This window comes from Protomyctophum bolini (genome assembly GCF_963924005.1).
Source record: "Protomyctophum bolini genome assembly, chromosome: 7".
In the NCBI taxonomy this organism is placed as follows: domain Eukaryota; kingdom Metazoa; phylum Chordata; class Actinopteri; order Myctophiformes; family Myctophidae; genus Protomyctophum; species Protomyctophum bolini.
In genome coordinates this window covers 25,911,067-25,923,174 of record NC_137868.1, presented here as the reverse complement: position 1 = coordinate 25,923,174, position 12,108 = coordinate 25,911,067, and the positions used below count along the sequence as shown (strand labels likewise).

Here is a 12,108-nt window from a genome sequence, read left to right as displayed (position 1 = left end):
CTTTAAATCCCATTATGTGCCCTTGCTCTTCAATGACTTTGAAGCAGACACGCCTTGTTAAAAAATACAAATGTTTGAAAAAATAACATTTTCAAAGATTAGAACCTAACTAGGTAAACTTGAACTTGACAGATTCCGGGTCGCTGACTGAAACTGAGTTTATGGATGATCATGTCATTTGAGTGAAAATGTGTTGGCATGTAATCGGTTAACATGACGCAGTGCTTGCGTCCAATGCGCTCATTGCGCTACTGCCGGGGCTGGATGATGATGGTGTGCGGCGGGCGGGTCACTGTTCAGCCATGAAGTTAAACAACCACTTTAAATCCAGCTGATAAGGTGAGTGAATGTGTGGATTTCGAATGATGCTGTATCATGCTGTTGACAGGGATTTGTACGTGGAGCGATCACTTCCTATGTGAGGTAACATGATCCTTGATGAAACGCTTCTATAGTTGGTAACATAAAGGTAACGAACGCTAGCTAGCAGCAACATATGTGGGTGTTTTACAGGGCTGGTCTGTCAAGGAGCTCTTAGAAGACCGAGACTGCATTCTAGTAGCTGAACGTGGCACCACGTTAGTATTTATTTATGTATTTTAATTTTAAAACTCGAGTCCTGGTGCAAACACGCCCAGCTAACTCAGTTTACTTACTTGACCCTCAGGGCTGGTTAACCAGCTAGAAGGCTAGTTGGCGATATGTCAACAAAAATGGCAACTGTCCCTGCAGATCTGGAATTGGCCTGTGTAATTTTCATCTGACCAGCTGGTAATATGGTTCAGAAATTCAGATACCCGATTAATAGAGAATACAGCTGAGCTAATGATCTAGCTAATCATCGCAACTTCACAGTATTCTTTAAGTTATGGTTGACTTGGTTGTATAATTGTATTTTATTAGTATACACGGACTTTACGCACGATAGTCTTCTGCTACTGCGTGCGAACAGCCAGACGCGATCTTGCCTAATATCCTATTAACATTCTATAAAGCAAGCCACGAATAGCGTGAGCTTCTTCGAATTATGTAATATATGAAATGCGACCAGGTGGGGTCACTGTCATGCACAGTCTCTGCGTGTCAGGAAATCTAGTGCAGTGGGCCACAGATAGCCAGAACATTTCATAACATAAGCATCAAGTGGCACTGTGGCCGGACTGAAAGTAATAGCAACGCTATTTATAGGCCCACCCAGTTGCCCTGTCCTTGCAGAGTAGCAGTACAGAGGTTGGGTCCATGCAGGTTACAGGAGCATATGGTGGTCTAGTCTAGTGGGGTGTTCTTCTGAAACTTCAATAGAAGTATTTTTTTTACAATTAATCTCAATCATAACCCCTCTGGACATGTAGGGGACATGAAATGGCACTGAAAGTCAAAGTTTAAAATGTCTTGTACAGTTGTTGTAGGCTTGTATGTACCATAATTGAATAATTTCATTGAATTCTACGGTACTGCATATAAGATGCGTACCAGGCTCTCTTTCATACCAACTGCCAGACTGTATAATGCATAGTAGTAAATAAAACATCTACCGATGCACAAACCTGGACACATCATCAGTGTTATCTGGAATCATTGGTGGATGTTTCAAGTCTCGCAACAGACACCCTCCTCCAGGGGACCCGACCGAGGCTGATCAGACCCCGGCCTGCATGCTACTGTCCACTACTGCCCACACTGTCTACTACTGCCCACACTGTCCACTACTGCCCACACTGTCTACTACTGCCCACACTGTCTACTACTGCCCACACTGTCCACTACTGCCCACACTGTCTACTACTGCCCACACTGTCCACTACTGCCCACACTGTCCACTACTGCCCACACTGTCTACTACTGCCCACACTGTCCACTACTGCCCACACTGTCTACTACTGCCCACACTGTCCACTACTGCCCACACTGTCCACTACTGCCCACACTGTTCTACTACTGCCCACACTGTCTCTTGGGGGCTTAGAGACAGTCAGTGGGGAAGATGGCTGATGAGATGCTAGCAGCAGGTGTTGGGCTTGGCGATGCTATAGGCACTGGGTTGTCTCCACACCTGGCTCGTCCTTCGTCTGACCAGAAGTGTGGAATTCCTTCTGTGTGTTGCATCGTTGTTTTTCCGCTGAACAGCAAACATCTCAGTCGTGGTCGAAGAAGAAGAACCCTCTGCAGGTTTCACCGTATCAGTAGCTTGCCTTTTGGGTTCTTCCTCACGGAAGAAGTGGTTTGGGCTGCCAACCTACCCTGATTGTCAGACTCTGAGCAAACCAGGCTACTGCCAACCCTCTCCACCCCAGGTTGCCGTCTCTCTGGCCGCCCTCTGTCTCTCCAGATGTCACCACCAACCGTGACCGTGGTCGTCACTCACCCAGTCTGTTCCGGGTTGTCACCAAGGTTAATTAAATAAGGTTAGGAAGCGAATACCGTACGGTGGACTCCATGTTGCTCCCTGGAAGGAAAGAAACATGTGCAATCAATGGGCAGCCAACACTTCCGCGTTCAGCTTCCTTGGTCTCAATTGCGCATGTTTCTTTCCTTCCAGGGAGCAACATGGAGTCCAGTCAGTCCACCGTACGGTCTTCGCTTCCTAACCTTATTTAATTAACCTTGGTTGTCACTACTCACTGGTACTGCCACTCCCAGAGTCTTTCAGTAAATCAAATCACACTTGTGTGAAGTGAGCGGTGCCTTTCATCACAATGATGACATTCTGTGCTCAAACGGACAGACATACACACAAAGCTGTGCATTGGAGCGGCTGCATCGCTCAAAAACATTTTATATACATAATATAAACTGTACTCTCACCCTCAATGCATGGTCCTGTGTTGGCCCTGCATGGTCTTGTGTGATTATTGATTATATGTGTCTGTGTTTCTGTTTGTGTGGTGGTACTGTACGTACATTATACATTTTGTATCACATTATAACGTCTCAATTTCCCATCTGGGATAATGAAGTATATCTCATCTCAGGCTGTTCAGTTAGTATTAACCTACCTGATTGCATTTAAAAAATATATATAACTCATTAAATTGATTGGTTGTATTAACTGTTGCACCCCTACTGTGTTTCTCCTGTAGGTTTGCGTACGCCACTGGTACACTGTCCGTGTACCTGGACTGTGTTGTCAGCCATGGCTGTGACATCACAGCTTCTCCGTAGTATACCGCGTTCCAAGCTCTTGGCCTCCAGCCTGTTGCCGTGCCAGCACCAGTCCCACTTTACGTGTGGACCTACTGTGAGACGTCTGCCCTCCAGAGGATACCGGACCACCGCAGACCTCCACAGTTACTATCTGAGCCCTCCACAGGTCAACTCCATCCTCAAAGCCAATGAATTCAACTTCAAGGTATAGATGATGCTGGTTGACACGAAGATGTTTGATTATGTGACTATTATTTCAAACTCCTGCCTCAATTACGATTAATGAATGATTATTAAAAATAGACCACGATATTGTGTGTGTGTGTGTGTGTGTGTGTGTGTGTGTGTGTGTGTGTGTGTGTGTGTGTGTGTGTGTGTGTGTGTGTGTGTGTGTGTGTGTGTGTGTGTGTGTGTGTGTGTGTGTGTGTGTGTGTGTGTGTGTGTGTGTGTGTGTGTGTGTGTGTGTGTGTGTCTCTATACTGTATATCTATATCAACCAAAAATGTTGGGTTGATACAGCCCTAATTGTCATTATTCAATGTTTCTTATTCATGTGTGTTTATTCTAGGTTCCAGAGTTTGATGGGAAGAACGTGTCTTCAGTGATGGGTTTCGACAGCAACCAGCTGCCAGCCAACTCTCCCATTGAGGACCGCCGCAGTGCTGCCACCTGCTTCCAGACACGAGGGATGCTACTGGGTGTATTTGATGGCCATGCTGGCTGTGCCTGTGCCCAGGTACACATTTCTCTACTTCTAATAACTGACTTTAATCTAGTTTGCAAAATATTGATCATCCTCATTCTTGTGAACTGTAAATGTGATGTCATAGTGCCACCCTCCTCTTCACTTTTTCTCCAGGTATTCCATGGACGCCTGATAACCGTTATAAGCTTACGATAAGACACGTTGAGATTTTGTAAATCTTAATTGGCCCTGTTTTGCCCATTAATAATTCTGTGTATATTCACGTTATTTATCATAATTGTCCTGTGCAATTTATTTACACGTTGCAATGTTTAACGCAAAAAACAAACGCAATTAAACCATTAATCACAATGGTTTGTATGACAATTCATCTTCAACTGAAATGTCATGATTGTGACAACCCTGTCTGTCTCCACCAGGCATTGAGTGAGAGGTTGTTCTACTACATAGCTGTATCACTGCTGCCTCATGAAACCCTGTGTGACCTGGAGGCAGCAGTGGAGTCTGGCCGGGCCATCAGCCCCATTCTGCAGTGGCACAAGCACCCCAACGACTACTTCAGCAGAGAGGCTCAGGGTCTGTACTTCAACAGTCTCCGTACCTACTGGCAGGAGCTCATAGACCTCAACAGGTAATGATGGTACCATGTGTCTTGAAAAGTAGAGCATATCTAGCGTTGTGTTTACATTTAAAAGGATATTCTTGGGGGCATAATTGCCTTTTATTTCATGATGATGGTGGAGAGACTAGAGAGAATGGCAGGATAGAGAGAGGGGATGACATGCCCCCGTCGTGTTGTGAACTTGTAGATGTGCTATTTTCACTAGTTTGGGTCCCAGGAAAACTTTCTCTTTTGGATCTTGAGCTAAAAAGATCGGGATTATTGTTGTAGATAATCCAACACAGTGAACTGTGCTACGTGTGTGTCCCGCCCCCAAGCATCAGCCCCCCTTGCTATAGATGACCTTCCAGCGTCCCTGGTCTGATCTAATGTCTATTCTGTCTCTTCCTGCGCATCACTTAATGACATGGCTCTGTCTCTCCATTCTCAGCCCAGGGGAGGTTCCAGACACCAGGGAGGCATTGTTGAATGCCTTTAAGAGGCTGGATAATGATATATCCCTAGAGGCTCAGGTGGGGAACTCCAGTGTCTCTTTGTCAAATTGTTTACTTGTTAACAAATGCTATGTATGCTAGTTGCTTGTCCACAGATGCTTGGTATGTTATTTAGACAGATGCTAGGTTTAATGTCTACCTGCTGTCCTAGTTACTTTGTGGCACTTACCCTGTCGCTGGTTGACTAGAGTTCATGCCGCTTACTCCAATCTTGCACTCTCAAATCACTCTGGTTAAGAGCATCTGCTAAATGCCGAAATTGGCCTTGTCTGCATTTCCAAAAAAGCATCGATTACTGGCCGGGAGCGCAGAAAAGATGTATTTTTCCGAATGCTTCTTGTGTGTGCTGTAAACTATCTGTTTCTGTCTAGGTGGGAGACCCAAACCCCTTCTTGCACTACTGGGTTCTGAGAGTGGCCTTCTCTGGTGCTACAGCTTGTGTGGCTCACATCGAAGGACCAGATCTGTACGCATGTTACATTCTTTACCCTTTTATACCTTGCTATTTAACTTAAAAACTAGAAAATACACAGGGGTGAAAAATGGGTTACAAAATTGTGGGATACAAAAAAATATATAAAAAAAAAATATATATAGAATGTATTGACTAAATATATTATTTAGTGGTTGTCCCGATCTGATCACGTGATCGGAAATCGGGGCCGATATTGAACTATTGTGATAAATATCGGATCGGGAAAAATCGGTATCGGCAGATGCTCAAATTAAAATGATCTGTATCGGATCGGGAGCAAAACAAACGTGATTGGGACCATAATTGTCATCATAAGCTGTGGTTTGACACCTCTTCTCATGTTCCCCTCAAGGTACATAGCCAATGCGGGAGATGGTCGGGCAGTGTTGGGAGTGCAGGAGGAGGATGGCTCATTCAGCGCGCACACACTCTCTAACGACCACGCTGCCCAGAACGAGGACGAAGTGGCTCGCATACGGAGTGAGCACCCTCCGTCAGAGAGAAAGACAGTCATACGACAGGTAACACACCACTCCTTCTGCTTCTGTCCCAGTACCTGCTTTGATAGACTCACAATTCAGTCACTAAACGCTTCGCTCAGACTGAGGACGAACTCCCAGCTTTCGTTGCTAAAACTGTATGGAACCAATTGGAGCGTTGACTTCAAAAATAAATAAGCATTGCAGAACCAATCCAAATGGAGACGAGATTATTGAAGCTTTCCCCTCTTTCTGTTTCCCGCCCTCTGTATTGTTCAGGACCGGTTGCTGGGCCTGCTCATGCCGTTCCGTGCGTTCGGGGACGTTAAGTTCAAGTGGGGTATTGAGTTGCAAAAGCGTGTGCTGGAGTCTGGGCCTGACCAGCTCCATGAAAATGAACATACTAAGTTCATCCCCCCCAATTACCACACGCCACCCTACCTGACTGCTGAGCCTGAGATTACACACCATAGACTACGGCCTCAAGACCGCTTCATGGTGAGAGTCAAATGTATTCATATTTAGCTCCTACATATATCAGGGTTTCTAATGCATTTATTACTTTCTTGATGACTACAACGTTCATGTCTGCTGCCTCCAGGTGATTGGTTCCGATGGTCTCTGGGAGACTCTCCACAGGCAGGAAGTGGTTCGTATCGTCGGGGAGTATTTAACGGGTGTGCAACAGCGTCAGCCGCTTACCGTTGGAGGTTACAGGGTCACCCTGGGACAGATGCAGGGGCTACTGGAAGAGCGGAAGGCTCGCATGTCTTCTGCCTTCGAGGATAACAACGCGGCCACCTACCTCATGCGACATGCAGTGGGAAACAATGAATTTGGCACTGTGGACCATGAGAGACTTTGCCAGATGCTTTCATTGCCTGAGGAGCTGGCTCGCATGTACCGTGATGACATCACCATCATCGTCACTCAGTTCAACCCACATGGGATCGGAGTACAGATACAGGAGGAGCGGTCTTGAGCCCAAACCTCCTAACAAGTCTTTTGTTCTGCTGAGAACTAATATGCAAACATACACACACACACACACACACACACACACACACACACACACACACACACACACACACACACACATCAGTAACCATGCACATGTACCATAAGCACACTTTCTGTGGACATACAGGCTTACTGAAAAAGTATTTAGCAAATCATATTTTACCATTTTAACAGTATTCATGTAAAGATATTGTCTGCATTTGAGTTCTGTATGAGAGTTGAAATGCTAGATAATATGCCAAGGTGAGGCAAGTGAATTTTGCCTTGAGTTTTCACAAGTTTACTTTAAATAGGAAGATATTTATGTTGACAACATCTTATTGTTGGACTTTCCAATATAGTGGAAGTCCCTGTGCAATGGAAAATATCAAAGAGTCACTGCTAATGGGAAAAACATTGCACTTTGTGCCAAAATATTCAACGACCAGGCTTGCTTTGCTACTACTCCTACAAATTGTGTCAGAAACTCAAGCAAAGTGGTACACATTATCTGTGTGGTCACGTTTATCAAAAGGTATTTGTCCGATTTGTTTTCTTTCTCCAATTGGCGGCTTTCAGAGTTATCAGGTGGGCAAATCATGACGCAGCATCCAATTGCCTTGAAACTTTGCACACACACACACTCCCAGTAGGCAAAGGAAATGTTTCTAATTTGCCTCATTGTGGCACTTTAACAGCCCCCTTCACATTTTGGCTTATAACATTTGAAATGGGTCATATAATACAAATATTTTTAGATTCTTTGGATTATGACGGAACTCTAGATATAGGCCCTGGCCATTTGCGACAAACTACTTCCACCATTTTTGTTTTACTACTACAAATTGTGTCAAACTCAGTTATGTCATCAAGATTTATCAGTCAAGATTTTTCATATTCCATTCCAATTGGCTATGTCTGACCTCCAAACTTTGCAGGCCATGGGTAAGCGACCTGGCCCTGGCAGAGAGCTGCACTCCAAGGAGAGCTTTTCTTTGTTTGCTTTCAGCGATGGAGTTGAACTTAGTTGTGTGCTGGCAGTACCACATTATTATACCATTATGCCTGCACTGACGGTTTGTAATCATGAGTACCACTTCAGTGAGACATTACTGTTTTTTTAGCCGCCTTTTCCACTTTAGAGCTGTTTCTGCTCATCGGAAGCTGATGTTACAATAGGATTGTTTGTCCTGTCCATCCATGATAAAAGTAGGGAGTGTCTGCCTCTCTCATTCAGACACACCATTTTTTTTTGTCAAAGTTTATTTTATAGACGCCTCTTTTAAGTTCTTACCATTTGTTTTGCATATCGGATGCAGTTATGAGTCCTGGAAAGACTTGTTAAGCATGGTTGGAAAGGAATATTGCTTTTCTATCACATAGCTTCTTGCCGTACATTCTACTGTAGAGTCCCTGAGACATCACATGTAGAGTCCCTGAGACATCACATGGCCAATGTGGGAACGAAAAAGAGAGGAAAAACATATTCCAACGCTCTGCCGTGTGCACAGTATTCTGTCCACTGGTCAGAGTCAATGATTTAAACCACTTTAATCCAATTGTCAGTTTCTGTGGCAAACATTTGGTGAAATCTAGTCTACAAACTCATAACGCGTTGCTTTGCGACGTGTTATGAGCTAGTAGATTGGTTTCAGCACAGACATTGTGTAGAGGGAAATATACTAGAGGATGTAATATAGTCGACTACGTTTATAGGATTCAAGTGGTTACATTATTTTATGGTTTTCTACTGACATAACAGTTCTGACAAGCCTATAGGGCAGGCCTATTCCCTCTGGCAGGCCTGTCTGTCTGAGGGCAGGTGGCTGTAATTTGTACTTGTTCTGGCACTTTGTGTTCATGAGCATGTGTGTTTTTCAAGGATTGTTAAGGTTAAAAGGGAAAAGTTGTTTAACCTGTCGGGCCTCTCACCGCCATCGTGTCTACTTGCAATTTTTGTGCTTGTTGTGTACACATTTATGGAAGATGTACAGGAAGTACTCAGCTAGTATACTGTAAAGTTTATTTTGGTTTATATACATACTGGGTTTGTCTTATTTTGTTGCAGGGAAGCTATATATTGCCTTACCTTTTTTCTTTTTTTGTGGGTCATTGCATATCTGGTCGATAGTTTGTTACTGGTAAGACAGTCTAATCATATAATGACATGACACAGCCACAAGCTAGCCTCATGGCGGAGCACTGACAGAATTCTGTCATATGGCTGTGCTGGCTGTATTCATGGTCAAATGAAGAGAATGTAACGCTGAAAGAGGCTGTCAGAATACTTGAAGGTTATTTATTCAGCTTTGGCAATTATCTTACATGTCCTGTATCTTAAATCGTATGTAAGTTATATGTGACATACTTTTGTATTTGCATTGTTTTAATAAAACGCTGAATACACACTGTGTGTATGGGGGGGACGGGGGACCGCTGAGACATACTGTACATGTCTAGGCCTCTGAGAAGAACTCCCAGTTCTGCGGCTGCCACTCCCCTTGGAATGTAGTTGGAGCAAGCACCACAAAGGTCGATGTGATCTCAGGTTGCACATAACTGAAAAGTGTGTGAAGGTCGAGCCTTTTCAGCTCAGGCCATGGCGTTTGTTCTGTGTAAAGTAATTACCTGGCCATCACAGGAGAAACCAAGTTAATGCAATGCAGCTGTGCTGTTCTCTAACCAGAATGTTGATGTTCTTTTGTAACCATAGGGGACATCAAGTAATGGTTAATCAGTCATTTAAATGTGTTTATAAGTAAATGTTGCATTTTGGTACATATTGGTTGTTGGCATAGCAGTAGAAAGACTCCAGAATCCAAAAATGTGCAGGTAAGTCTACAGCCCAGCACCTCCAGAAGGCTCACAGTTGTACAAATAAATATTAGTGTAAACAGTGGACAAAGGGTCGGAATGCTGGCCCTTGTTTGAACAAGGTTATAATAGGATATTGCGCTGGACAGCCTTAAATGTTCTACTAGGCTGGGAGCCTAGTAGAACAGTCTAGTAGCCTAGTAGAGCCATGTGGCTCATGGGATGTTTTCTGCTATAAACTATTGTTCTCCTACTGTGTTCTGATGGTCTATAATATCTTTGACCATCACAAGCTCATAATAACCCAGGTTAAGATAGGATATTGAATTGATAAAAGTTGAAAAATGTTGAATACTGTTCTACTGCTTTCCCTGGCTTACATTTTAATTCCCAAACATTTGTAATTAATTAATAATCAATATTAGGGATGCTTAATTAGCCATTACAATTATATATGTTTTTAAGGTTTCCAGATATTTGTCAAATGCCACCACTGGATGGTGCTGTAAGACCATGAAGAATACGTTAAAGGTGCACTACACAGTATCACAACTTGCATGGTACAACGTCATTATTATCGCACCAAAATTGACTGGCTTCAACTACTGCATTGTGTTAATTGCTTATAGCTGTAATTTAGAAAACAGATAGATTTCAATATAAGATCTTATAGTACACTGGACTGTTAGGAGGCCTATGTCATTATTATGTACTTATTAGCCGATCTTATGCAAGTGAGTTCGTTTTTCTTACTTTTTTAGCCACACGGTTAACTTGTGTTTCCACAACACAACACCTACCTGGAGGGGAGAGAACAGATGGTGGAAGTGAACGGAACACTGTCCCCCCCCCTCCCAGTGAGCTGTGGCGTCCCACAAGGAAGCATACTAGGGCCTTTACTGTTCCTAATATATGTAAACGACATGACTTCAGCTTGTGACTGCAACTTGTTCCTGTTCGCAGACGACTCAGCACTGCTGGTCTCGGACAGGAACAAACTGCAGGTTGAAAAGACCCTCAGCTCTGAACTCGGTAGAATCTGCACCTGGCTCGCTGATAACAAACTATCCTTACACCTGGGAAAAACTGAATCCATTCTCTTCGGATCAAATAGTAATCTCAAAAAGGCAGATGGCTTCTTGGTTAGAGTTGGTGATGATATTATCACACGGAAGGATCAAATTACCTACCTAGGTTCCATCCTGGAGGCCAATCTTTCCGGTGATAAGATGGCCACCAACGTAATCAAAAAAGTCAATCAAAGAACAAGATTCCTCTACAGGATCTCCTCACTGGTCGACAAAAACACCTTGAAGACCTTAACAGGAGCCCTTGTACAAGGTTTCTTTGACTATGCATCCACCTCCTGGTACCACAGCACCTCAAAGGCCCTTAAAACAAGGCTCCAGACCTCCCAAAACAAACTGGTTAGGCTCCTACTTGGCCTCACCCCCCGAACCCACCTCACCCCTGCCCACTTTGACAGGCTGGGATGGCTTAGGGTCGACGACAGAGTACAGCATCTTGCAATGGGTCTGGTCCACAAGATTAGATACACCACCAAGATACCCATGTACCTGTCTAAATACTTCCTTAATGTAAACGAAGTCCACACCCACAACACCAGAGGGAGTGCAACAAACCATGTACAACCCAGATTCGGCACAAACAAGGGACTAAATTATTTTCGCTCCTATGCGACCAAAATGTGGAACGCCCTACCAACAGTCATTAAGACATGTGAATCCCTTGGCTCCTTCAAAACTGCTCTCAAAGGGCACCTACGGATGGCTGCAATTCGAAACTGGCCTCTGTAAAAGCTGAATTTGTATCTGGATTGTACTATGTTTTTGTATGGACGTGGTGTTGGGTGCCTGCACATATGCACACATGGCATCAACGCATGGTGTTGTGTGCAGGCGCCCTACACTCTGTCTTTGTACTATGGATTGTACTATGTTTTTGTATGGACGTGGTGTTGGGTGCCTGCACATATGCACACATGGCATCAACGCATGGTGTTGTGTGCAGGCGCCCTACACTCTGTCTTTCGTTTTCTTTTATCCCCCTGTTCCCCTCACTGTATATATATTTTTTTCCCTTTTCGCTTCCTATATGATGAATTCCTGTTCTGCATAGAAGTGTCTATTTGTTTGTCTCTAAATGTTTTGATGAATTGAACAATGTGGACCCTGTTGTAAACAAGTGTAAGGCTTAATTGGGTCGTCCACTCACAGTTAACAGTCTTTGTATTGAGTTTGTGCTTGAAATGTACTGTAATTCTGCAAACTGTTAATAAAGATTTCAATCAATCAATCAATCAATCAATCTACAACCACCATGGAGCAGAAGAGCACTTGGAATGGTGGTATAAT

The 12,108-nt window shown here is 43.8% G+C and overlaps 1 protein-coding gene across 2 annotated transcripts; it reads left to right on the top strand.

Moving 5' to 3' along the window:
* Window positions 1–253: 253 nt before the first annotated feature.
* On the top strand, window positions 254–9,327 carry pdp1 (pyruvate dehydrogenase phosphatase catalytic subunit 1). Of its 2 annotated transcripts, none has more exons than XM_080769134.1 (9): window positions 254–339; window positions 3,081–3,349; window positions 3,713–3,880; window positions 4,270–4,481; window positions 4,903–4,984; window positions 5,338–5,432; window positions 5,794–5,962; window positions 6,200–6,418; window positions 6,522–9,327. In XM_080769134.1, exons 2-9 carry the CDS (start codon window positions 3,134–3,136, stop codon window positions 6,900–6,902), a joined length of 1,542 nt encoding a protein of 513 aa, XP_080625260.1. In that variant the 5' UTR covers window positions 254–339; window positions 3,081–3,133; the 3' UTR covers window positions 6,903–9,327. The 2 variants fall into 2 exon arrangements, with proteins under 2 accessions (XP_080625260.1, XP_080625261.1); XM_080769135.1 differs by lacking the exon at window positions 254–339 and adding an exon at window positions 357–423.
* Window positions 9,328–12,108: the final 2,781 nt, after the last annotated feature.